Below are 26,479 nucleotides of genomic sequence, written 5' to 3'. Positions count from 1 at the left end.
CTCCCGGCCACACACTCTCTGTCGGGCGCTTGGGGTGGCCCAGTGGGAGAGGAAGAACTTGTTTCTGAGGATCCTCAGGGGTCGGGCCGCAGGACCCAGCAGCTGGAGAGAGTTCCGAGCCTGTGGCTCTCCACCTGCAGACTTCAGCGGGGAGACAGAAGCGGACTCTCCACTGCTGGGGGAATTGGAGATAGGACGACCTTTCAGGAGGGCAATTTGGCAGTGCACACAAAAGTCCTAGAAACGTACGTCCTTATGGATTCTGCGTCCGAGAATTTCTCCAAAGGAAATAGATAGGTTGGTGGAGCCATCGGGATTTTTCAGGGCAGTGCTGCCCATTACAGTGAAAAACTGGACACCGTGTCTAACAATAGGGAGCTAATTGCTAAACAGGGAAAATAGTTAACAGTAAGAGGCTATAAGAAACACAAACTGGGTGCGTGGGTGGTCCGTGAGTTCAAGTCCTGCATCGGGTGAACACGAGACCCACTTTAGGTGAACACGAGCCCCAGGTGAGTCCTGCTTCTCTCTCTCTCTTTCTGCCCCTTGCTCACTTGCATCCTCTTTCTCAAAAAAAAAAAAAAAAAAAAAAAAAAAAAAAAAAAAGAAGGAAACACAAAACGACTGACATTGATTGTGTCTATATATTTATTACTGTGGAAAAGAGAAAACTTTTAAGTGAAAAAAAAAACAAGTTGTAAAATAGTATGTATAGAACGACCTAATTCCTGGAAAAGAAATGCATGTGTGTGTATACACCATAGGAAAAAAATGCAAGGATCTGTCTCATGTGTTAGTAATACTTACCTCTAAGGGGCACCTGGGTGGCTCAGTCGGTTGAGTGTCTGACTTCGGCTCAGGTCACGATCTCACGGTTCGTGAGTTCAAGCCCTGCGTCGGGCTCTGTGCTGACAGCTCAGACCCTGGAGCCTGCTTCAGATTCTGTGTCTCCCTCTCTCTGTTCCTCCCCTGCTCACACTCTGTCTCTCTCTCTCAAAAATAAACATTAAAAACAAAATACCTCTAAATCATGGGATTATGGGTGGTTTTAACTTTAATTGTTGTTTGTCTGGATTTTCTTTCTTTTTTTTTTTTTTTTGAACAATGAGTTTGGGTTGGATTTGACAAAGGCTTACTTGTGTAATAAACATGACTGCCAAAGAGAAAAGAAACGGACAAATGCTTTCCATGCCTGTCATAAATCATCTACCTCTCTCGGGATGCTTGGAGCCAGGGTAGGCTTCCCTCCGGTAGCCAGAGCCACGGGGCCCCTCCGAACTCTAGAAGCCTGGAGAACATGCCCCTGGTCGTTCTGCTGGAGACAGCTGGCTGTCTGGAGTGCAGTTCCTGGGCAGCCTGAATGTGGAGGGTTGGCTTCGGTTCTAGGGCAACAGAGGAGGGAAGAAAAATGATCACGGCCCCACTGAGGATTGCCCCCGGAAGGTGATCACACCAGCTTTCCACAGGATGCCGAGGACGCTGGCATCCTTCTTTCTCCTCTGTCGGCTGCTGCATCTTTAACTTGCGTGGGGTTTGAGAGTAGACAAAGAACATCCGTATTTATCATCTTAGATGGATTTTCACCGTGGATTATCACCCTAACTTCATTTGGACAAACTGGTGCCCCGTCGGGTACAGCGATGAATCCAATGTGCCACAGTCAGCCAAGTGGCACAAACCAGCACTCCACCTGGGCCTTCGGTAGCAAAACCCAGCTTCCCTTCCCAATTACCTTTTGTGGAGACAGTGGAAGGGCTTATTCCAGGGGTGAGAAGACGCCAATATGCCATTTGGTCGGGAGGGGCTGCCCGGAAGGCTGTGTTAAGAAGGAGCCTGAGGGGCGCCTGGGGGGCTCCGTCGATTGAGCGTCTGACTTCTGCTCAGGTCATGATCTTGCAGTTGACGAATTCGAGCCCCGCATCGGGCTCTGTGCTGACAACTCAGCCTGGAGCCTGCTTCGGATTCTGTGTCTCCCTCTTTCTCTCTCTCTGCCCCTCCCCACTCATACTCTGTCTCTGTCTCAAAAATAAAACATTAAAAATTTAAAAAAACAAAAAAGGAGCCTGAGGCTGGGCTGGGTCCAGATTTGGCAGGTGGTAGTAATCCGTTAGCATGACTTCCGACGGAGGTAGTGGAACAAAGATGTATTTGACATTTCTGGATTCCTAAGCCAAGGCCCTCAGATTTTAAAGAATGGGGACTTCAGAGGCAGGTATTGTCTCTGGGCTGCCCAAGCATGGACAGACTGTCCCTCCAAGCTGGCCCTAAAAGTGGCTTTCTCGACCCCACAGTTCCCTAAGAGGACAAGCTGGCGGGACAGATTTCTCAGAGCTTTGAGGTGACAACATCAGGGTCACAGATCTCCGACAACCGAATGCGTATAAATCTAATTGATGAGTCAGCCCTGATGAGCCCCCACCGTAATTCAGAATCTGTAATTACATTTCACATCAAAGCACGCAAAGATTAAAGCCAGTGAGAAATAGCGTGACAGCTCCCATCCCCAGCCCAGCCCCAACCTCTGCCACAATCTCCGTCCCCCCTCCTCCTGCCAGCAGGCAGGTGATCCAGGGCTAGGGGCTGTCCTTCTAGAAGCCACATTCCTCTAGCTGTTTCTTCTCTCAGTTAACTCCCTGGGGTGCTAGGCACCAGGTCCATCCCCCTCCTCCCATTCCCCGCAGTGCTGCATTGAGACGGGGCAAACGCTTTCTTCAGGGGGATGTTCTTGGGTTTCTGGTTTACAATGTCCTCCCACTGAAGACCGCTAGGAACACCCCTGTAGTTGAGCAATGTCACGCTGTCCTATTGCAACGACAGAGCACACACACCATTGGGAAACGCGGGGTGTTTTAGAAGGGGGATTTCTTCAGCTGGTGCCGGGTGCTTTGCAGGGTGGTTCGAGGACTCAGGGGGCAGTTCTGTAGTTAAGGTACCTTAAAAAATCCTAGCTAGAAGGGGTGCCTGGGTGGCTCAGTTGGCTGAGCATCCGACTTCGGCTCAGGTCATGATCTCACAGTCTGTGAGTTTGAGCCCCACATTGGGCTCTGTGCCGACAGCTCGGAGCCTGGAGCCTGCTTTGGATTCTGTCTCCCTCTCTCTCTCTGCTCCTCCCCTGCTTGTGCTCTCTCTCTGTCTCCCAAAAATAAATAAATGTTAAAAAAAAATTTTTTTTTTTTTTAAATCTTAGCTAGAAGGAGGAAGGAATGAAGGATGTTAAAGCTAATGGTGGGGCACCCAGCTGGCTCAGTCCGTTGGAGCACATGACTCTTGATCTCGGGGTTGTGAGTTCGAGCCCCATGCTGTGTGTACAGATTACCTTAAAAAGATAAAATCATTAAGCTGTAATGCAATACATTGGAGGGTCAGCAGACGTAGCCCCCAATGTCAAGGGCCTGGCTTGGTGGGCCACCTTGCACACACGCATCCCCACACTCCCACACCCAGGATGCGATCGAGCACCTGGTGTGGGAAGTAAATTCAATGCTCATTATATGCCAGGCATGGGGCATGCCTGACCTCATTTGACCTCCTGGGGACCCTACGTGGGACGAATGATCATCCTCGCTTTGCAGGTGTGGAAAGATGAGGTGATTTGGCCCAGGTCCTGGGAAGGAAGTGGCTGGGACCAGATCCAAAGTCTAGTCTAATTCCAGGATCCAAATCCTTGCCACTGCCCTGGGTGCCAGCGTAGGCTTTCAAAGTCCTGCCAATAACAGGAAGCCCCCTGTGGATATTTGCTATGTTCGGGTCCCTCTTCTCTTGACAGCCATGCCTCAAGTCCCTTTTGGGGAGTTACTTTTCCCCCTGGGATACAATCTCCGTGGGGCTCTCTGTCCTGTTTTCAACACATCATAAGCGATCTTCTCGGTTTCCCATTAGTGTCTGTCTCTCTCAAAGTAGGCTGTATCCTAGGGCTTAGTTAGAACAGGGCTTGGCACATGGCAGGTGCCCGAGAACATTTACTGAATGAATAAATGGAAGAGTGACATCGGTGCCTTGCTGGGTCTTTTTGCTCTCCCTGAATTTTCCCTGAAGATTCTGGCATGATCGGAACAAAGATGGGTTCCTGGTCGGAGCGGAGTCGTTCCCGCCGAGTCCTGAAGACTCTGCTCGACTTCAGCCTCTCTCGAAGACCCTGAACTACCCTGGCCCTTGCTCTGGCTCAGCTCTGCGTCTCCCGTCCTCAAAACCTGCCGATAAATCCCTTTTCTGTCTACATGAGGCAGAGCCGTTTTCTGTCACTTGCAGCTCGAGAACCCTAGCTGATAGAAACCCCTCGTGAGGGTGGCTGGAGGTGGGCGTCTCCAACTTCCCAGCTTCACAGCACGGACCTGCTGGGACAGGCCACCCGGCTGGTTCAACAGGGGCCGCTGTTACAGGAAACCAAGAGGGAAGACCAAGGAACTCTGGCCATTGCTGTGGAAGCAGTAGCAAGTTCGCTGTCATTATTAAGATGGTTTGGGGGCTGAGAGCAAGGCCTCCCTAGAGAAGACGCCACAACCCCAAATGGATCATGGTCCCAGATGCACTAAGGGGCCGTTCTGGGCCTCCACCTTGTCCCCCTGGGTCTCTGGCTCAACTGGTGAGGAGAGGGGCTCAGCTTGCAGGGATGGGAGCGATGAGCTAAGGAAGAGGTGCCGCAACGCCCACGTCCTGTCTCCACCTGGGGAGCTTTGGCGGGGAGGCGGAGGCAGGGTAACTGCAGAGCAGGTACCCTTGCTCGGGTACGCTCCCAATCCAACTCAGCCTCTTACCTCCGCAGCCGGGGACAGTGCTGTTCTGCAGACAGCCACCTCTCCTGGTCTTGCCAGGACTCAGGAGACGAGAGCTCTGGGGTCCTCAGCAAGTCCTTACAGACCTGCAGGGCCTTCACTGCAAAGCGGGTGCAATTCTGTTTCCAGCAGTCCCCTCAAGGGTAGATGGGGCACCAGATGCAGAAGGCTCTGAATAAGGGACAGAGCAGCCCCTGTGGCTTCACTCAGTCTTGATCCCATTGTCTGGAAGGCTCTCCCAACCCTCTTCTGCCTGCTCAGACCTTGGTAAGGGCTTGGGAGTGTGGCAAATGAGGGTTCGAATCTTGGCTCTGCCACTGACCGACTCTAGGGCCTCGGACAAGGGGCCTGCCGTCTCCAAACCTCAGTTTTCCCAGCCGTGAAGCGGGCATCCTAACAGTGTGGCACTGGAGCGGATGATCACGGTATGTGCTCAGACATCTCTTCCTTGGATCGGTTACGCCTCTTCCCCAACCGGACCGTGAGGTCTGCAAGGCAGGGTGGTGTCCACATTCCTTGTGACTGTGCCCCCGGCACCAGGCGCAGCCTGTGTGCCTATTTTTGGGTGAACGGAGGCAAGCCTGAACTCTCTGGCAGTCTGTCCAAGGGGGCTGCCTCCTGGCTGGGACGCCCGCCAACTGCTGGGTCCGTCTGGCATCATTGGTGATGGTGACAGCGCCATCCGGGCAGACCCTCACTTGCCCCACACAGGGTGATGCTCCCCTCCCTGGGCAGAGACCCTGGGTGGGACACAAGCGGGCCGGGGAGTCAGTGGGGCCAGGCCCTGTGGGGAGAGGGTGGTGGAGCCCGGTGTGTGGTACCAGTGCCCAGAACAGGCAATATATTGAGAGGACAAAGCGTCATTTGTCACGTGCCACGCCCCCCACCCCCCCCACCCCCGTCTGTCTTTCCCTCAACTTCAGGCTCCCCTGCCTTCCCTGGGGGAGCCCTCTCCTGCAGTCCCCCGTCTCTGTTTGCACCCAGTGACTTTTTTTTTTAACGTTTACTTATTTTTGAGAGAGACAGAGACAGAACGCGAGTGGGTCAGGGGCAGAGAGAGAGGGAGAAGCAGAAGCAGGCTCCGGGCTCCGACCTGTCAGCACGGAGCCCGACGCGGGGCTCGAACTCACGAGCCACGAGATCATGACCTGAGCCGAAGTCGGACGCTCAACCGACACCACACCCAATGATTTCTAACCCTTCCCGGCTCCCCCGCCACCCGTGGGATATCCAGCATAGACCTTTCCCTGTGGCGGCAAAGCCGACGGAGGTCAAAGGGGGCCCTTTGTAATCACACGGACTCGGGGCCGAATCCCACCTCTGGGGCTTTCTAGCCACGTGGTCTCATGCAAGGGGATGAGTCTCTGAACCTCATCCGCACCCGCAGAACAGACCGAGTGCCCAGGGTCCCTGGGAGGAGGAGGGGCAAGAAATCGTGCAGAAGGTTGAGCGCCGGGCCGTGCTCAGGGTGAGGGCCCGGGGGACGGGAGCTCCTGCCAACACCACCTGTGGGAGGGCGTCCCCACTCCTGCCCCGGGTGCGATGCGGTCCACCTCCCACCGCTCACCAGCTCACCTTTGGTCTGGCTGCTGCCTTGGCCCCGAACGCCTCCCCTCCTGTCTCCGAGGTGCAGACCCTCTTTCCGGGGGGAAAATAAAGGACACTTCCCTGATGGCACCCTTTTCCCTAAAAACACCCAACCCCTCTTCCGACCCCGGAGCATGACTTGTCCCATTACCACAGAGAGGCTTTGTAAGGTCCGACTCCCGTTTTGCGGACGAGAGCGAGGCCGGGAGAGGCGGGCAAAGCTCCCGCGGCCAGTGAGAAGCAGGGCTGGGCTTGGCACCCGTGTCTGGAAGACCCCGCAGCCTCGAGCTGTCCGTGAGGTAAGTGGGAGGGTTACTGTCGGGGCGATTTTCCTGCTGAGGAAGAAAAGGTTCAGGAAGTTGGAGGCCTGCCCAGAGTCACTCGGCGGACCTGAACCAGCGTTTGATGCCAAGTTCAGGGTCTCCTTCCCCCACGTGTCTGAACGCCGGGCCCCGGAGCGTGGCGCACGCGCTCCAACCTTTGCTCCTGAGTGCGGTCTGCGGTGCGGCGCCAGGCGGTCAGGAACGAGGGCCCCCGGGCCCCCCAGAGCCGCTGAATCAGGCGGGTCCCCCTCGGTGACTCGTGGGCACACGGTGTTCGGGAAGCCTGGAGTCTGACTTACGCTTTCGGCTTCCTCTGCCGGCTTCTCCGGGGTCAGAGAAGCAGGTCACACCTGCGGGGCCTCTCCTGTGGTCGCCGAGCATTCTCGCCGTCTGGCTCTCTTGGCGGAGGGTCTGTAAAATGACACAGACCCCTGTCTGCCCGAGTCTCTGAGTCTCCCCGCGGCTCAGGGGCCACCCAACTGCCGAGGGCTGGGAAAGCCACGAAGGGGATGCGGCTGCCGGGCCCGTACGGTGGAAGGCTCAGAACACGGCGAGGGCTTGGGCAAAGGAGCCAAAAACCGGAGGCTGAGGGTGAAGCCCGGCAGAAGCCCCTCGGCACGTCCCGCTGACACCTATGGATGCCTCCTCACACGGAGTGTGAAAGACAGAACTCCAGAGAGGGCGTCAACTAGGTCGCTGGAATAAAATAACGAGGACGGTTACACCAGCGGTGAATCACCGTATCACTGTCCACAGAGGGCCCGGCACAGGCTGGGGCTTTTCGGGCCACACTACGTGCGGGCTGCTGCTAGGCCCATTCTGTGGGAGAGGGAGGCGCGGCCCAGAGACGCCGAGGGTCTTGTCCCTGGCCTCAGGGCGAGTGGACAGCAGAGCCAGGATGCGAACCCGGTTCCAGAGGCTCCAAATCCCTTGCTCTGTCCAGTGCACTCGCTCAGCTCGGACTCCGGAGTCAAGTCGCGATCCAAGCACGTGCTTGCAACAAAGGTTAGTTCTCCCGACGATTACAGTGAGCGAGCGACTTCCTTGCGACTCCGAACACTGGAGAGACCCTTGGATCCTGTCTGGGCCTCCGTGAGTGCACCTGCCCCCCATTCCTGCAGAAGTTCCAGAGGGAGATTGCGGACGAGACTTCTCCATATGATTTCTCACTGCCCTGCTATGTTGGTCGGTGGCAGCGGAAGCTCCTGGAAGTTGGGTCGGGGCCTAAGTGACAAGTCACGGGTAGTCCCGTTTCCTTCTAGTGCCAAGGTGGGCAAAGGTAGGAATAGGACTAACATCTGAGTGCGGACTCGGTGCCAGGAACTGAGCGGGCTGTGGGCTTCGTGCTGCTTCATTTAAGCCCCGCGCCCCCTGAAGGGGACAGGAGACTCTGAAGAGGCGCACGCAGAGGCCGGCCTGGGATGGAGCAGGAAGTCAGGGTTGGCACGTGTCTCCGTGGTCCCGAGCCCGCGCTCTGCTTCTCTAAACGGTGCTCCAGACCAACCACTTTCCACAGTTCTGCAGCTGCTCTGATCAACCTACGAGCTTTCCAGGAAATAAGTCTGGGGCCTGAGGGAGCCCTGGATCTACATGTTAACCAACCTCAGAGATAACCTGTCTGTTCGCAACCCTGTCACTTTTCGTAGCGTGACATCTGCTAAGTTAACGGGACAAAGATAGGCTCATGGCTCTGCTAGGTCAGAAACGCTGCGGAGACCAGCGTTCCATGTAAATATTCTCAGGCACTTGCAAGTTCTGGCCGTGTTATTAAAATTGTCTTCATCTAAGGGCTCCTGGGTGGCTCAGTCGGTGGAGCGGCCGACTCTCGATTTTAGCTCAGGTCGTGGTCCCAGGGTCGTGGGATCGGGCCCCACGTCAGGCTCTTTGCTGAGTGTGGAGCCTGCGTGGGATTCTCTCTCCCTCTGCCCCTCTCTCCCGCTCCTACACTCTCAAAAAAAAAAAGTCATTCTTTTGGCACAGAATGAGGCTCTGGGTGTCTCACGCTGGACCCTACTGATGTTGTTTAGGGAGTTTGGCAGGATTCTTTCCCTCCCGTGGTACAAATGCTCCAGGTGAGAAAAGCCGGCACGCGTGGATTTCTCTTGGGTGCCCAGGTGTTCTGACTGTTGTAAAAGAGCTGCCAGGCTTTCAAGACATCTCTCCTGAGTCCCTGGATTTCAGGGGGTCAGCCTCCCGCTCAGACCCTCCAAGGGCTCCCTGCTCCAGGCAGGGAGAACTCACAGGAGGCTGGAGGCACCACGGAAAAAGGGGCAGGTTTGACATGGGTTTCCTGCGGAGTATAAATCTGGGCTGAACAGAATGAGACACGGCTGTATATCCTGCAAGGATGATCCTCAGCGTGGGGGCAAGGCTGAATGGACCCAGACGTAGCTGTAAGGTTTGCCCTCACACGCTCGGGAATTTATGTGGATTGTTTTCAACGGACATACATCTATCGCTTCTATCCATTTGTGTGTAAGACACGTACTCCAGGGCGATGGCTGCCTCTGGGAGGTGGGTGAGAGGGCGAGGGCCTGGGCGGTGCTGAAGACGACCTTCACTTTATCTGAAGTGTGCTACTTCTCAAAACAGAAGTGGAAGCAAACAGGACACTGTCAACCGCTACTGACTCTGCTTAGTGGGTGAGACTGGGGAGCCTGTTACATTTTCCTTTGTACCTTCTTTCCGCTGCAGGAGCCTACATGCCCTTTAAGCTCCAGGCGCCCCATCGTGAGCTATCCACACACGTGGTCGAAGAGCGCTCCTTCAGATAAAAAGCAGAACACAGCCATCACGTGCTGAAGTACAAATTTAATAAAGCCTCTGATCACGTTTTAATCTCTAGGTTATCTATGAAACAACAATGACAAAAAAATGCCACAACTTTTTAGAGCCATCAAGAGCCACCGAGGTGTCAACGAACACCAGCCATAAAAGTCCAGATGCAGGGTTTTAGATAGTGCAATATTTCCAGCTGTTGAAGAGAATTTAAACGAAATCACAAACTATCCCTCCTCATCAAAAGAACAAATAAAGTTGACCTTGGTGCTTGGAAACCACTCTCTCCCCAGTCCCACGCTGGCGGATTCTCAGGTAATAAAAGCGGAGGGGGAATCACACGTCTTTGTGCAGGTGGACAATCTGGGCCGCAGCATAAACGTACAAACCTGCTCAGTGCACCTGCACACATTCAGAGGAGAGCTTTAGGAGAGTCGGGTTATTTAAAGTGGCAAATCCATAGATCTAGAGGTTACTAACAAGTCTTAAATAACAAATTCCCGTCTGTCTTTAGATTCCTTGCCGTCTTGCCATCAAAGGAAAACTCTGTTCTCCAGAAGTGCAGGGGCTCTAACAGAGCCAGGGTCGAACCCGAGCAGGACGTGGTACCCAGCTGTGACCCTCTGATGAAGGCCATGGAGACAGGTCTTGCCCGCTTTGCCACCAGCATGCTGGAAGGTGCTTTGCTGCTTGGAAGAGAGCTGTCAGCCTTCAGCCGGCTCCACAGAGCGGAGGAGGGACCAGGCACTCCCGGCTTCTACCTTGGTGGTAGGGATGCGTAAGGAGCTTGACGGGGTGGGTGAGGGTGGATGGCTGTCAACACAGGCCACAGACACGGCCTCTGTCTCAAGTCCCTGGATCTAGACTAAAGTTCTCAGGACAAGGGGTAGGAATGAGGGTGGGGGGAGGGGACATAATGGGTTGGAAGAGAAAATGAAGTAAAAAAACAAAACCCCAAACCCCAACTCAGAGTTTCCTCAGCCCTTTGAGCCTCCATCAGGGAAAGGGCTCCCGGTTCCCTGCGTTGAGGATGGATGAGCGGTAAGATCCAAGGTTTTTTTGTTTGTTTGTTTTGCAACTGTATCATCAATGGAGGAAAGTCACTGCCCGGACAGGCTGGGTAACTTGGCTAGTGTTTGTTCCTTACTAGACAGCAAGTAGGGCACACCAGCGGGGAGAAGGCAGCCGCCCTCTTAGCAATCAGCAGGTTTGGGGGAACAGCCAGAGCCTTCTGGAAACAGAGTTGCTCTTAAGGGCCAAGGGTTTTTTTCCCCCAAAGCCAGATGCCAAGGTGCGTGCACAAGATGGGGTCAAGCCAGTGGAAGCCTCCGGGCCGCTCAGCCTGCTGAGTGCGCACAGAATCTGAGGCGAGACAGGGGAAGGGGCACTGCCGCTGTGTGGAATGCGTGGTTTCGAGGTGGGGGCAGCGCCCTGAACTTCCTGGGCTCCACGGCCTCCCTGGCGGGCACCTCTGCTTCCCCGGGCAGCAGGTGAGCCTGGCGGTCTGGAGAGAGGCCGCTGTGGCCCGGAGGGGGCAGAGACTTTGTCGAGTGCATAGAGGCTTGGCGAGGCCTTACCTGAGTAAAGAGTTTTCGGAAACGGAAGGAGAGCGCCTCACCTGTAGTGGGCTTTGCACACTCGGGCCCGTGTCATGAAAAACACTCTGGACCCTGGGAGTTCTTGGGACTTGTTCATACGCAGCTCAGAGTTAGGGAAAGAAAAGACTCACCGAGAAACCGAACCATCAGAAGAAGGCCCTCTGCGTCACAGGCCCCCGGAAAGTAGGAGAAAAGGAGCAGCACTGGCGGAACTTGGAGGTTTATTCTCAACACCCTTCCCATCAGTGTCACCTAGGGAATGCTATGGAGTTGTCACGTGCGTCCCAAGTTGTTGAGGCCACAGGGGAGTCTCATGGCTATAGAGAGTGAGAGGTCACCTGGCTTGTGGTCACTTTCCCAGGGCGCCGCTGCCCCCGGAGCCGAAGGGCCCGGGACGCCGGGAGTCGGCCAGGGTGGGGGCGGGCGCGGGAGCTAGGAGAGCTCGAAGCCCGTGTTCATGCTGACGGCATAGCGCAGCTTCTCGCGGAGCACGCTCTTCCTGCTGTAGTTGGGCAGCTTGAGCAGGTTGAAGCAGGTGGAGGATGTGGGCAGGCGGCCGCCCGGCTCCCGCTTGCGGATGGTGAAGAAGCCCCGGAGGACACTGCCGAGGGTGTCCCCGGTGTCCTGCAAGCACACACCACAGCCTTGGGCGGGAGGCGCCCGGAGCCAGGGGCGGAGCACGACGGCGGGCCGACGAGCGCGCACGCTGCTGCCCGAGGCCAGCCCCCAATCGCGGCACGACTGGCCCCGAGCGCTGAGTGCACGGAGGCGGCCCCCGCGGCTCGGTCCTGCACACGGACTCCTGTGTTAAGTACGCGCTCAGAGACAGGGCTTTCCGGTTAACTGCTGGCTAGCGGTTTTCAAAGAGCCAGAATACCGCAAGAATACTCGAGGTACAAAATCATGCCTAATGCGGCTGAACGATTCCTACCGCCAGCGTGGCGGCCTACGGAGGACCAGTGGGGCAGCCTCCTTAAGTAAGGGGACTGAGGGTCGTCTAGTGTTTCACGAGGGACCTGGAGCCCAGACCGCACCATCCTGAAGGGAGCCACGTGCAGGGGTGGTGAGGGGAGGGCTGAGACCCTTTCACTGGCGACTCTTCGAGGGCCCCTTCCACACAGCATGATGGCCCCGAAGGCATCCGTTCTCCCGCACAGACGAGGAGACGAAGCGACGTGCTGGATGTGCACGGCCGGCATTCGGGCTTGTGCCGCCCACTCTTCAGCCGGCGTCCCTACCCCTCTCTCCCACCGCCCCTCACACCCGGAGCCCTGGTCGGGCCGGCAGCTGCCAAAACCGCTCCCGGGTACTTTCTCCCAAGGGAGTAAGGAGAGCTCAGGCCCCAGAGCAGCCCGGATCTGAGGGTACCCTCTGGGTGCCGGACCGCTCTCCCGGCCAGAGGGCCGTGGAACCTTCTCACGGGGCTCCGAGGAGCCGCGCTGCCCGCCGTGCGGACACGGACCGGGTGGAGGCTCCAGCCGGTGGGCAGAGCTGACAACAACCAAGAGGGGCCGACTCTCCCCCCACCACCCCCGGCAGCGGTACCTGATCGTCTGACACTTCAACACAGCGGATGGAAAAAGGAGGCTTGAGGTAGGCGAATCCCAGGAGCGGGGGCCTGGAGCAGCTGGTCACAAACTGCAACACAAGGCAGGTTGGGGGACAGAGTGGGGCCCTTGCTCCCTCAAAACAGGCCCCTTACAGGCGAGCTTCCCTTTTCTGCCTTCTCCGGTCACGGTCCCATTAACTGCCGTGCAGCTGCCAGGACGGTGACAGAGAGTGCGTTCGGTCCAAGGGCCGGAACACATCTCACATCTCTCTTAAGGGTGCTGCTCTCGAAGGTTAAAAACCCCTGAAGACCACACCAGTGGGTGTGACTTTGTGGGCATCAATCCCATCACTGGGTGGACAATGTGCAGCTCAAGAGTTCAGGAACAACACAAACTCCCCACACGGGACTGATCCCCAGTGGGTCTGGCACGGTGACCATCGCTCAGACACCATGCAACGGGAGCACTGGGGACAGTGAGACGGTGACGCCCACCAAGCGTGGCACAGGAGAGGGGGCCCTGCTCCCCCTGCACCTGGCTTCCTGCTCGGCTTCCTAGCCACGCAGGCAAGGGTATGTGGGTGTGCTCACCCGAGCTCCCGGCCTGCTGGTTTACAGAGCAGTCTCTGTGAGTGGTCTCTGACAGATGAATCTGCTCTCAGCATGTGGACAAAAACCAGGCCTCAAGGGCCAGCAAGGCTGAGGGGCAGACCAAGACCTGAGATGGGGCCTACGGGCAATCAGCCCTGCTCCCTTGCCAGACTGTTGGGACTCCTTGCATCTTCCACGTGGCCACACCCGTGTTATTCCCCCAACGGGCTAGCTCATGTCTGGACAGAGGAATCGGAACGACCCGGAAATCCAAGGGATAAACCTGCCCGGGGAAGTCCTAAGAAACGATTTGCTTTCTAAAGTTCAACATCAGCTAAAAATGCTCTCCCTTCTCCAGGGCAGGTATGGACCTGCTACTTACAATACCAGGCTGTGCTTCCAAATGCCACGGCAAGCCGATGTCTGAGGGCTCTGGGAGCCCGGTCTCGTCTAATCACTCCACGGAAGCTTGTGGGATTTGCTCTGTGTTAAGGAGGAGGAGACAGACCCAGGAGAGTCTGTGCATATTCGAATTCGGGCTGCTCAATGGAGGGAGTGGTGCCTTCACCCCCTGGGGCAGGAGGAGGAGGAAGGAGGGGGGCGGGGAGGTGGCCCAGGGAGCTGCCATCTGCTGGTGTGACGTCTAGAGAAGGCAGAGTCATGTCCACTCCTGTGCTACGATGCTTGTGTAGTACGGTACCACCCGACTCTGGGGCCCGTGTGCAGAAAAGGGAAGGCACACGAGCAGGAACGGCAGGTCTGGCGACAGGCTATCCAGAGACACACACGCCCGCCGTGCGGGACAGTGGCTGCACACGGTTATGAGACACTGGCCCTCTTCCTTTCCGGGAGAGGCAGGGTGAGCGGTTTTATGGGCCGGCAGACTGTTTTGCCTACAGGAGGCGCTGCCGGAAAAACTGAATTGATTCTCTTGAGAATCAACTTCTGGAATTAGGTCCACTTGCCTACCCCAAGTCCCTCAAAACCTGCAGGGATGACCAGGGCATTTCTGCATCTGTGAGAAGGGCCTCCTTGATGGGAATGAACTCTCCTCACAATGACAAACCAAGGAGGAAGAAAACCCGCTGCCATTTCAATTGGTGGTGATACTGTTCATGCTGCTTCAATGACTGGGGCCACTTGAGACCATTCGAGAAACCCAAACGTCCGAAGGAAAATATTCTAAGGCACTTAAATTTATCCCCAGAATATGGCAAAATGTTCGTGACAAAACATCAAATAGAAGACCAGATAACAAAGTGACGATTCCATTTTTATAAGATACACAGGTACACAACACATACACAGACAAGTGTAAATACCATCCAGTGTCCTATAACACACTTTGCCGACGTCAGTAACAGGAAACACGGTGGCCCTGAGGGAACGCTTTGAACATTTACAACTTCAGAGACACCAATATAAGGGAACTGGTTAATGTCAGCCACTCTGCAAAAATATATGTCACTACCAGCCTACTCAACCATATGTGTTTCTTAAAAAAGTGTTTTTTTTTTTTTTTATTTTGAGAGAGAGGGCGTGTGCGAACCGGGGAGGGGGGCAGAGAGAGAGGGAGGGAGAGCATCCCAAGCAGGCTCCGCGCTCAGTACAGAGCCCAGTGCGGGGCTCGATACCACGAACTGTGAGATCATGACCTGAGTCGACATCAAGAGTCTGACGCCCAACTGACTGAGTCACCCGAGCGCCCCTCAGTCACATGTGTTTTATCAGGACATTGTGTGTGTGACACTGTATGTTTCACACTACTGAGAAAAAGGGTACACAGAGGCAGTCCCTGGAGAGCAGGAATGGAGACTGTTAAAAAGTCTGCTCATCTGGTGGGTGCCTGGCTGGCTCAGTCAGTGGAGCGTGTGACTCTTGATCTTGGGGTTATAAGTTTGAGCCCCACATTGGGTGCAGAGGTCACTTTTTAAAAAAGATCTTAAAAGAAAAAAGTTTGCTTGTCTGTATCTTAAGGTAATCAACCCCGTTTGCTTCTATAAGGAAGAAAGAAGATACGGGCAAGGCCAGCGCTAATGAAGGGGAAGACGGAGTGCTGAGCGCAGCCAGCTCGGGCCCAGGCAGGCCTGTTTCTGCAGAGGAGTAGGCAGCAGGTCCCGGGCCCACCCGACTCAGCCTCGCCTTGGGCCTGTCTTGTTACTGCTTGACTTACCAAGGAGGCCGGCCTACGGGAGAGGATATGCCGATAAAATGAGGTCCTCTTGGTAATTTTATTTTTTTCCAGTGTAAATTACTGTATCAAGTGGCCTCTAGGTTTAGGAGAGTATCTATGAATGTGCGTAAAGGCAACATATAAAATACCTTCAGAAACATGGCTCTCTCGTCGGGTGTGAAGTCAGAGGCCAGAATATCCCAGAGCCAGATGATGACCCTGTGACTTCCGTGAAACCCACCGTAGTACACCGTGTGCTTCCTGAAAACAACGCAGACAATGGGCTCAGACACACACTCCCACGGGCGCTCACAGACACGGGCAGGGATGGGATTTAGCCAAATGACACGGAAACCCGGGTAGGCCCGGGCAACTACTGACTTCTTGGAAGGCTGGACGCTCATGCCTTCGTAACCCATGTCCCTGGACGCTAAGTGGGCAGGGAGCTTAAGAGCCAGGACTGCAGCTCCGGAGCAGGAGCCGACAGGAGATCCTGCAATCCCATTTCCCGAGCCCCAGAGAGCCCAGCGGGCGGTCCCTGAGACTTCCTCAGTCTCCACTTCGACTTCTTGGGCCCCCAGACAGACAAGTGGCTGAGCTTTTATTCCAGGGCGATTCACCCTTAATCAGGGAGCAGTACACTTGGAGGTGGGCTGCAGAAACAGCTCTCCCAAGGGAGCCCAGCAAGGGGGCAGAGCTTGCTTTCCGGGAGGCCTAAGATTTCACCTCTCCCCCCTCTTTCTCGCTCCTTACTTTAAATCTTCCAGATCGATCTCAGCATTGTCACCGGAGATGAGACGCTGTAGCTCGGGGGTCGAGAACATCCGGATCCACTCGGGCTTGATAATGGAACGGAACCCGCTAATGAGGGCAGCTGTCTGGTTTTTGATCTGAGTGTGCATTCGAAAGTGGGCCATCAGATGGATGTAGCTAATCCTGTTGCAAACAAGAGAAAACGACGGGAATGAAAAGGCCAGGGTGGGCTGTTACCAACGGAACGAAAGAGGAGGCCAGTCATTTCTGGACCATTTCGCAAAAACACAAATGGCACCAGGGCGTCTCACCAGAACGATCATGAGGACGAGGATGGTGGCGGTGCCACTGTGTATGCGCCGTGCGTTCGAGGGCACGATCTCACTCATTCCTCCCCCAAACCCAGTGGGTCACGATCGGGCGACACCCCACTGTACCAAGAATAGAAGTGAGACATTCTCCAGGTGAGGAGAGGACCCTTCTCAGTGCAAAGGGTGCTTTTCGGGCTTCTATTTAATTTCACTGATTTAAGATATAATTCAGTCCTCCAATAGGCTTTAAAGCAGAGGAAACGTGGTTTCACGATGGAACCTCGGTCAAAGCCTTGCTAATCCAGACCAAGGCTCTCAGCCATGAAGAGGTAAGCCTGCGGATAGTTGTAACTAAATGCAGCTGGCTGACGGGTTCGATGGGGAAGCCAGAGCACTAACACCGGTTCCGAGCAGGTGGTCTTCGGGGTCTGTTTTCATGAGCGCGGTGACCTCATCTGCAACACCATATCCCGTGCAACTCTTTCGAACAGGTTAAATCCGGGCTTGCCACCATCGCGGATTTCTTTAGCAGACCATTTCCTCAGAGATGAAAGAACCTGAGGCCAGCCCAGGTACAACTCTCAAAGGCCCAAATTAGCACAGTCCCAATAAAAATTTTACCCCACGATGCTCAGATTTGAGTTACTGACCTTGAAAACAGGACTACTTAAACCAGTAGCAGACCCACACATCAGTATGCTCACGTATGACTTTTCCCATTATCACCACTCACGGACTCTCTGAAGCTGTTGCTGACGTTCCATTTTACCAAAAGGGAGGGACTGTGGGCGACTTTCCCATTTTACCTCCCCGACCCCCAGAAAGTGCAAGATCAAACACCACCCCTGAGGAGGGCAGCATTGGCATTTCCAGACCTCTTAAGACCGTCCGTAGGACCGAACCCCCAGCCCTTACACTGAGCTTGGATGCTAAGAACGTGTAAGCGTTTGTCAAGCGGCATCCCACACGGGTCTCCAGGCAGGACAGGGACCTCACTCCAACACAGGCCGCACCGACCCACTGCCCCCGGCTGTGCCACATGCCGCTCCCACCCTCACCTCTGTGCCGCGATGCCTGGCCAAACGCGGCCGATCTGAGGGTGGCGGGCTCTGTGTGACACGTCACACATCTGACAGTGGTGATGCTCGCTGCTCCCACTGATCAAAGCTTCCCTTTGAGCCACACATCCCGAAAGGTCTGTTGCGTGGCATTGCTTCACGCGAAGCCCTCGGAAGGGGCGGTTACAGGCCCACGGCAGGCAGCCACACGACCCGCCCCTGCTCTCGGACACCCTCAGGCAGCGCCTCCCAGCCTCAGCTCCCTGTTCTTTGCTCAGTTGTCCAACTGATGCCCCGTGGCCAGGAGTCAAAACTGGGGTCTTTCGATCATGATGGATATCAGGTCTGCTCTTCTAAATAAAAGCTCCCCAAGCATGCGGAATGACCCAACCACCTGACCCAGGAGGGCCACACTGCTCGGAACACTGGGCTGTGATGTGCATCTGATCCAAATGACTCACCAGGTGGGACTGAGCTCTCACTTGTCAGTAGGAGAGTGATGCTCAGATTAACAGTTCAGAGGCTCCACTGAGCCTGGCGGCAGGAGAAGATTGACAGATTGACAAAAGGGCCAATATCTACTCCTCATGCCAGGTTCTACTGTTTTAATTAGGGGAGAATAGTGCGGGTGGAAACAGTGCATTGAGGAGTTTTGCTTCCAGGGACCAAGGAGGTTGACATTTATGATAGATTTCTAAAAGCCTGTTATCTGTGACAATAGCTGCCGGGCCTCAGAGTCTCCCCGCGTCTAAGGACCTGTCTGTGGCATTTGAATTCATCACCGTGTCTTCTCAAGAACAGCGTTTTATACAACTGCCACATGCTATCATTCCAAAATGATCTGCCCCTCCAAGGTGTCTTTCCGCCTCCATGCCCTCTGGGTTCAGGACTGCGTGCCTGAGTGGCTCAGAATCCATTTGTCTGCATCTTGAGCCGTCATTAAATTCCTAGGAACACCGTGGCCGGGGTGCCTCTGACCTTAGATGTGCTACTGCAAAAAATAAATTGTCAATTCTTATTTTGCAAATCGAATTTAACGCAATTTTGGCCTCTGAACTGTAACCAGTAAATTCCATGATGATATTTATGGCCTCTTTCTACTTCGATTTATCTTAATAAATTCTCCAAGTGAGCCCAGAAAGCCAGAATGAAGTCTTTTCAAGTGGTGACTTTAAAAATCTAATTGCTATACTCACTTATTTGCATTCGTAACCGGCGTGGTCTTCCCTCCAGGAGTCAGTTCATGGCAAACGAGCTGGGGGAGAAGACGGGGAGCAATGACTCGAGAGAATTCTAACGGGGAAATAAAGCTCTCTGAAGACGAAAGGGCCCGACGTCAATATCCCTAATAATGACAGACTCGAGGTGGGGCATGTCTGGGGACAATCATCTTCGCAAAAAGCCAGGGCTTCAGTCTCAACAAGCGGACCCTACATGATCAATATGGAAAGTGTCTTCTCATCCGATCCTCGTTCAAACATTAGTAAGGCTTCAAGATGTCGTGGAGGGGACCGTGTTAGCATTTATGAGCACAGAGGATGGTTAAATACATGTTGGTACAGCCATAGCCCTGAATGTCATGCAGCTATTAAAAAATATGAGGAAAACGTGTATTTGTTGAGAAGGGAGGAAAAAAGGTTATATGACAACACGCATGGTGTGGTGTCATTTCTACAAAAAAAAAAAAAAAAAAAAATCATAGAGGTGCCCGGCTGGCTCCATCGGAAGACCATGCGACTCTTGATCTCAGGGTTGTTGAGTTCGAGTCACGTTGGGTGTAGAGATTACTTAATGAAACTTTAAAAATTACATACGGGCCCAGGGAGAAAAGTCTAGAAAAGCACACACATTAATAGTGGTGGTCTCCTGGCACTGGCATCAGAGGTGGTTTCATTTCCATTTTTGTGCTCGCATTATAGCTGAATTTGTGGTTTGCAGTTTGCATTATTTTTACCATCAGGAGAAAAACTGACAGGAGGAGTGTTCAAAGTCTGATTACAGATTTGAAATCCATAGAATCGACTGTTTTCCTCAACCTCGAGAACTTCTGGGGTCACTTAAAAATCAAAGAACGCATGATTTGAAAGCTGATTTTAACAGAAATTCTATTAACATAATACCCTAGGTCTCTAATGATGAAGAAAGGAACAACCGTGGACCCCTAGTCCCACTGCTGCCAACACCTCGGGGCAACCAGAGGATTTTAAAGCTGAAGGGCCTCTGGCAATCACTCAGCCTCGTGTTTCCCAGAAGGGGCTCCATGGAACACCACGTCTGTGGGCTACCACTTGGAGAATGGCTCTCTCTCCCCCAGGAAGAGTTCTGAGACCCAGCGAGCTGGGGAGGGCAGAGGTCAGCACAGCTCACTAGGTTTCTCCCTCACAGGCCAGTGTGCTGGGGGTGGTGGTGGGGGAGGCTCTTCGGAGGGTGGGGCCTGGAGGTGTTTACCGAGTGACGCTGGTCCCAGCCAGGACTCACGTTCAAGAACGCACTTTTGTGAGATAAGGGAAGTGGGGCTTGGCGAGACTGAGTGACCTCCCTGAGGTGATGCAGGTATGGCTCCAAGAAGCCAGCTCAGCACCACGAAGCTCCTGGTCTAGGCTCACGCAGGTGTTCACTGGGATGTAACTAGAGGGCGCTGAGGGAAAAAGCCAAAAGGAAAACTCTGGGAGCAAACTCCTCTGCTGGTGCAGTTTCAAGGGTCTTTTCTTCCTGCCCTGCTCTTAATGACGAGCACGAGCAAGGACTGGATTCTGTCCGAGGCACTTCCTCTCGGGTGGCTTCTTCCCCTCTTCAAGTCACAAGACTCTGTGTGTGACAGCTAATCCTCACCATGGTAACAAAAAGCAATGTTACCAACGGGGAATTAGAGCTTCCATCAGGAATGGCCCAGAGTGCGAGCTAAGCAAAGCAGGGTCTCCGTGGGGAGCTCTCCGAGGGCCAGGCAGGCAAAGGCCAGGTCAACTGGGATCGGAAAAGGGAGAGCCCTCCTTGCTGGCTAGGAGGGAGAAGGGGGATGGGCGAGGGAACCGGTGACGAGGACAGACAGCTGTGGTTTGTGGACCTCCTCCTGGGGGAAACACTAAGTGTCGGGGAGGTCTCAGGAAGCCGGTGGAGGGCGGCGAAGAATTGCTCAGCCCTAGAGGCCGACCTACCTGACCCATGACGTCCTCATCGTACGACAGAGTCAGGCCCAGGTCAGCGATGTCCCCTTCGTAACGCTAATGCAACAGAGAAGGGGCAAGTGTTGGGACCCAGGAGGGCTAGGTCCTCGAAGGTCTTAATACTTTCCCTCCTACTGAAACAAAGGGAAAGGCTCCTCACCGCGAGGAAGGGGGTAGAAGCGCCAGAAGGGGACGCGGGGGCCTGTGGTGGCTGCAGAAAAGCCCCTGTCCCACAGTAGGAAACTGCCTTCCACCACCCGAGAGCCCCGAGGCCTTCACTTCACTGCGTTTGCACTGGCCTGCAGCCAGGCCTTCTGCCGTGCCACACTGACCTTAATAGAAGTGAGGTTTTTGTAGAACTCTGAGTCCAGTGAAGGAAGCTCGTCCACGGAGCTATAGAAGACACTGTGGTGGTGCCCGAGCAGCTGGCTCAGGAAGAAGGAGGCGAAGGGCACGTCCACCACAATTCCCTGTGAGAGGAAAGACAGAAGCTTGCCTGTCTGCCCCACGGGATTCCATCTCGGTGACCTCGTCGGGCTGGCCTGGGCTGCGGAGGGGCTCCAAGGGCAGCAGTGAGATCTCTAGCTGCTGCCTAAACTTGCCCGGTGGAGACCAGTACCTCCCGCCACCTGGATCAAGTGCCTCTGGGGGACGTCACAGCACAGCAGGTAAGGGCACAGGCTTTGGAGCTGCAGAGCCCGGGGATCAAATCCCAGCTGCCCAGCTGCCTGGCTGTGAGGACATCGGCTCTCTCATCTGTAAACGGGGCCCAGCATATCCTCGCCATTTTAAGGATTAAATGAGCAGGCTGGAAAGGAACGGGGAGCACAGGCTCTCACCTGGAGGCAGGGCAGGGGAAGCCTCCAGGAGAAAGACCTATCTAAGCTAGACCTAAGGAGCACAAGGCCCACAGGTGTGTTCTAGGAAGGGGACACAGAGCTCTCTGGCCACAGCACAGTGTTCGGGGTTGGAAAGGTGAGGGGTGAGGCCAGAGAGGAGGCAGGGCCAGATCAGGAGAGGTCTCTGGAGCTTCCCGGAGTCTGGACTCTATCCCGAGGGCAGCAGGGAGCCCCAGGAGGGCTCTAAGCAGGTTTGCACTTGAAATGGGGAAGGCGCCGGAGGAGGAAAATAGGAGGTGGGGATACAGCAAGGAAACATGCATTACACTGAGGAAAATGGACAGATTATTCTAGGTGGAGAGAAGACGGTGGATCACAGAGATTTAAAAGGGACAGAGTCAATGATGGCCTGACTCAGAGGGCTGAGTGAGTTAACGTGAGTTAATACACACTGCCCCTCACACAGACCCAGCATGTCTCAATTTCTCCCTGTGCTGTTACTGCTGGGGGAGGAGACAGACACTGGGTCCAGGGAACAGGGAGCACATTCCCAGAATGACGAAGGCACGCTTCTCAGCGGGCCCAACTCTTCTGGCGCCTCGTGTTTAAAGGAGAAACATGGCATATGGCCAAGTACATCCTCACGGGATTTCTTCTTTACATGGGAATCACCCGAGAAATGGTGGAAACAGAAGCACAGAAAAGGAGCCCAGGACCCCCAACCAGCCCAGGGCAGGAGGCAGCCTGAGGGAGCTTGGGCAGGGACGCAGACAGAGCACCTAACCGCACCACGGCCAGGGACCGAGGCCGTGGACGGAGGCCATTTACACAGAGAATAAGTATGCTCGGCCACAGGGCCTCTCTCCCTCCATCTGCCCCAGCCCCCGGCTCTGCTTCGGAGGGCAGCCTGGCTTCCCTGGGGTCTGTGATGCGGTGAGAGGGGAGAGCTGCTCAGGCATCTCTGGAGCCCACCGTGAAGGCCACGAGAGCGGCAGCCCACGAGCTCCCACGGCAGCTTTACTTCCTGCCTGGGGAGCCGGACCCTAAGGGCGGGACCCAAGTGCCACCTGGCTTGGCTCATGGCGGACAGGGACCAGGAGTTGCGTGGGCCTCACCTGGAGTCTGCACAAGTCCACACCACCCTGACCCCATGAGACCGAGGAGCCAGGCACCACAGGTGTTTTACCTGTATTAGCTCATTTACCATCTACAGCAAGCCGATAACGTAGCTTTTGTTATCCCTACTTTTTCTGACGCGAACAAGGGCCTAGAGAAATAAAAGCAGGGGCACCTGGGTGGCTCAGTCGGTTGCGCGTTTGACTCTTGATATCGGCTCAAGTCATGATCCCAGGGTCATGGGGTTGAGCCCTGAATCGAGCGTGGAGCCTAAGATATCCTCTCTCTCTCTCCCCCTCTCTCTCTCTTTTCCCCTCTCTCCTGCTCCTACTCCCTCTCTAAAAAAAAAAAAAAAAAAAAAGAAAGAAAAAAGAAAAGGGAAATAAAAGCAAAGCAACTTGCAGGTGCAGTCACACAGCTGGCCAGGGAAGACCGGTCTCAACCAGGAGCTGTGGGCTCTGGAAGGCCCTGCCTTCCTTGCCTTCTGTAGGCAACACCCGGACCCCTGTGGCTGGCTCTGACCCTGTGGCTGGCTCTGAAGCACTCACTCCAATAACAAAAGATTTAAATTTAAAAAGAGCCGTAACAACTATCACACCCCACAAAATGCTGCCCTCCTGGGGACCAGGAGGGACCAGGCCAACCTGGGTTTGAAGTTGGATTCTACGGATTAACTACCACTGAGACTCTGGACAAGTGTCTCAAAGCCTCAGTTCTGTCACCTGCAGGTAAATGGGACAGCAGCAGCCACACCACAGCACTGGCGAGAGGATGAAATGGCATAACGTGTAGAAAGCACCAAGTGTTTCTGTCCAGTAATCTTGGGTCCTGTCCTGTTTCCTGGACTCCATCCTAACGACAGGTCCTTTACGTGGCCGGTCACCAAAACGCGCACGAAGTCCACGGGGATTCTAACATCTCATTTTCCCTTCCGGGGTGATGCTCCTGAACATGCCTACCTCATACACAGCCTTCCCCAGCATCTTGCCCACAAACTCGAAGAGCTGTAGATAGTTCTCATGAATGTAGGACGTGGGTGAAGGGTACAGCCTCTCGTCCCCGCTGGTTGTCTGTGAAGAAGAACGGAGAGAGAGGCAGGGAGGTTAAATGCCTTGTAAAGAGCAAGCCCAGCCCTTCGCTTCTCATTTGTCACCGAGAACCTGACTGCTGTTAGCCCCGCTCCCGCTCCCCTTAAATACCTTGAACAGATTGAGTGCCGGGTCGAACACCCTCTTGATGATTTCCTCCAGGAACTCCTTGAAAACACCATCCTGGTCAATGCCGGCCTCATCCACCCCGAGGTCATTGACGAACTTCACACGGATCACGCCCTTCATGGCGTGCTGGGACAGCTGCCGGAGCTGCTCGTAGCCATCCTGCCGAGAGCAGAGTTGCAGCCCATCAGGAGCGGGAGGACTTCTGCGTAACTCAGGGCTGCCTCCCCAAGGCTCCTGCTCCCGTGTGAATCCTTCCCGGCATAATTGCTAAACAGTTAGGACGCAGGGTGCAGGGCAGGGGGGGGATGAGCAGTTCTCACCTGCTTGTACAAGAGCCTGTTAAAAGGAAAACTCATTTTGGGGATGTGACGCCACTGCTGTGTGGCAAGGGGAGGCTGCCTCTGAGACGATGCAGAGCACCAAGACAGGGAAACCAGGCAAGGTGAGTCGACAAGCTCTCGGCCATCCCATCTCATCCGCACAAAGGATGGAAGAAACTGGGACAAGATCCTACCCTCTATTTTAATGCAAAGAGTAGCTTATTTAGCTCACCGTAAAAATCAGTGAGACTCATAGATCACCACAAGGTGAGAAAAGTAAGTACCCCCCACTGCTCAACTCCTGGTATCTTTCCCCAGATCAGGAAAGGCCTGGTGAGTCAGTCTGAGGAATTTAGTGCCTGAGGGCACTAGGGAGCCAGAGAAGAGTCCAGGCTGGGGGGGGGGGGGGGGACGGGGGACGACATGACTGGCTTTCTCAGAAATATCGTTGTTGATGGCACAGCAGCTGGAAGGAGGGGACAAGGGTGCAGGAGTGAGTCAAGGGTGCAGGAATGAGTGATGCTGGGCCCACAGGCAGGGGCAGGGGGGAGGAGAAGCCTGCAGCCAGCCCTCGAGGCATGCAGCCATCTAGTACCCGAGGACACGACTGACTTTAGAGTTCTTGTAATCATCTTGTTTAGTCTGTCTCTTGATTCTAATCTGTCAAGGTCTCCTAGGTTCCTCGCACGTGGACACTGATAAGCTGGCCGCTCAGGTGTTCGTTTCAGAGCAGTGACTGTCAGAAATAGTGCTGGACAGGACAGCGGCCAGGGAGGAGTCTTCTGATCCAACATGAGCCGCCCCGTCATGAGGGAGAAGCCGTCATAGGGGAGAAAGTGAGCTCTTTAGATCCTGTCGCAGAAGGTGCAAATCAACTGCAATATCCCTACGGAGGCCGCCCCACGGGTCTCCCTCTCAGGCATGACTGCAGTGCCGTGAGACGTTCTGCTAACACGAGACAGATCATCTCTATGGCATCCACCTGTCTGCCAGTCTGGTCCCTTGTCACAAAGCACACGAGGCCAGAACAGTAAGACCTGCTTTGGGAAACTCTTGCCACCTTCCTGCTGATCACGTTCCTCTGGTGATGCAAAGGACTGTCCCATGGTGGCTCCCGATCTTATTCTGGGGTGAGGGTCCCAAGTTAGTGAGCCAGTAATAACTACCTCTGAGTGTCTTTGGAAGGCAGAGGACCACGGTTTCGGGTGCACAGGCCCGTGAAGTATCCTGTATGCATGTGGAAGTCTGAAAACCATGAAGTTAGATGGAAAGAAGTGGGAAACAGAAGTCACTGTGCAGCGCCAGCGGCAGCCTTTAAACCACGTGTCTCCATTTGAGATCACCATCTTGGCACAGTCGGGGATGGGTGGAGAATTCCAACATCTTCTTGCTTGCTTGCAGGATTTCCTCCATTCTGCTTTGAAATGATGCCTCCTAGCTTTACTTCCCATTAGGAGGGGTGTCGGTATCATGCCGGTTAAACGAGATGGTGTCCTGGGCAAGCACTTAGCACATGGCTGAACACAGGGCAAGTACTTAAGGAATGCTCGCTGGAGTCAAATCTTATTTATTTTTCATTTTTCATTTATTATTGATTGATTGATTGAGAGGGGTGGGGTGCGAGGGGCAGAGAGAGAGAGGGAGAGAATCCCAAGCAGGCTCTGTGCTGTCAGCTGACTCGGGGCTCGATCTCACAAACCACGAGATCATGACCTGGCTGAAATCAAGAGTCGGACACTTAACCGACTGAGCCACCCAGGCGCCCCTCAGTTTTTCTTCACCAGCCCCGCCCCACGTTGGCCTTTTCTCTGAAGGGCTAGAGAGAGGAATTTGCCAGCTGCCTCCTGACTGCCTGCTGCACCCCACATCCTCCGGGCACTGGCGGCATCACACGAGGATTCAACCTGCGTCTGTCCTTCCTTCCGGGAGGTGGGTCGGAGGAGGGCGTTCCTCTTCTCTACTGCAACTCAAAGACCCTGACCTGGGACGAGAGCTGGCTCCCAGGCGCGGCTCTCCCACTGACACCTGAATGAAGCCGACTGTGAATCGTAACTTCTCTGGCCTCAGTTCTGCCTTTGACAGAGTGAGGGGACAGGGCCGGGCAGAATATGGCCAAGGTTCCTCCTGGTTCTCAGATGCTAGGGTCCCGGCCCCGTTCACCCTCTGTGAGGGGACACCTTCCTGCAAAACTTCAGGCTAACTAACACCAGCACCTTCAGTACACACCACAGAAGAGGGAACCGAATAAAAGCCCGGGATATCCCAGGAGCGGCTAATATCGGCTTTGTGATGCCCCCTTGTGTCCAAATCCAGCAAAGGCCACTGCGCGC

The 26,479-nt window shown here is 54.7% G+C and overlaps 1 protein-coding gene across 8 annotated transcripts in view; it reads right to left on the bottom strand.

Moving 5' to 3' along the window:
* Positions 1-9,473: 9,473 nt before the first annotated feature.
* The window catches only part of UBE3B (ubiquitin protein ligase E3B), a 52,434-nt gene continuing 35,428 nt past the window's right edge, over positions 9,474-26,479 (bottom strand). For all 8 annotated transcript variants that reach the window (XM_042911143.1, XM_042911142.1, XM_042911145.1 and 5 more), the window contains 9 exons: positions 23,812-23,988; positions 23,572-23,682; positions 20,990-21,127; positions 20,649-20,714; positions 18,690-18,748; positions 16,125-16,307; positions 15,521-15,632; positions 12,604-12,696; positions 9,474-11,682 (listed from right to left, as the gene is read on the bottom strand). In XM_042911143.1, coding sequence (XP_042767077.1) covers positions 11,491-11,682; positions 12,604-12,696; positions 15,521-15,632; positions 16,125-16,307; positions 18,690-18,748; positions 20,649-20,714; positions 20,990-21,127; positions 23,572-23,682; positions 23,812-23,988 — 1,131 coding nt within the window. In that variant the 3' untranslated portion in view covers positions 9,474-11,490. The remainder of the gene's footprint in view (positions 11,683-12,603; positions 12,697-15,520; positions 15,633-16,124; positions 16,308-18,689; positions 18,749-20,648; positions 20,715-20,989; positions 21,128-23,571; positions 23,683-23,811; positions 23,989-26,479) is intronic.

Source organism: Panthera leo, chromosome D3 (assembly GCF_018350215.1).
Source record: "Panthera leo isolate Ple1 chromosome D3, P.leo_Ple1_pat1.1, whole genome shotgun sequence".
NCBI classification, from domain to species: Eukaryota; Metazoa; Chordata; class Mammalia; order Carnivora; family Felidae; genus Panthera; species Panthera leo.
This window is presented reverse-complemented; position numbering and strand designations above follow the sequence as displayed.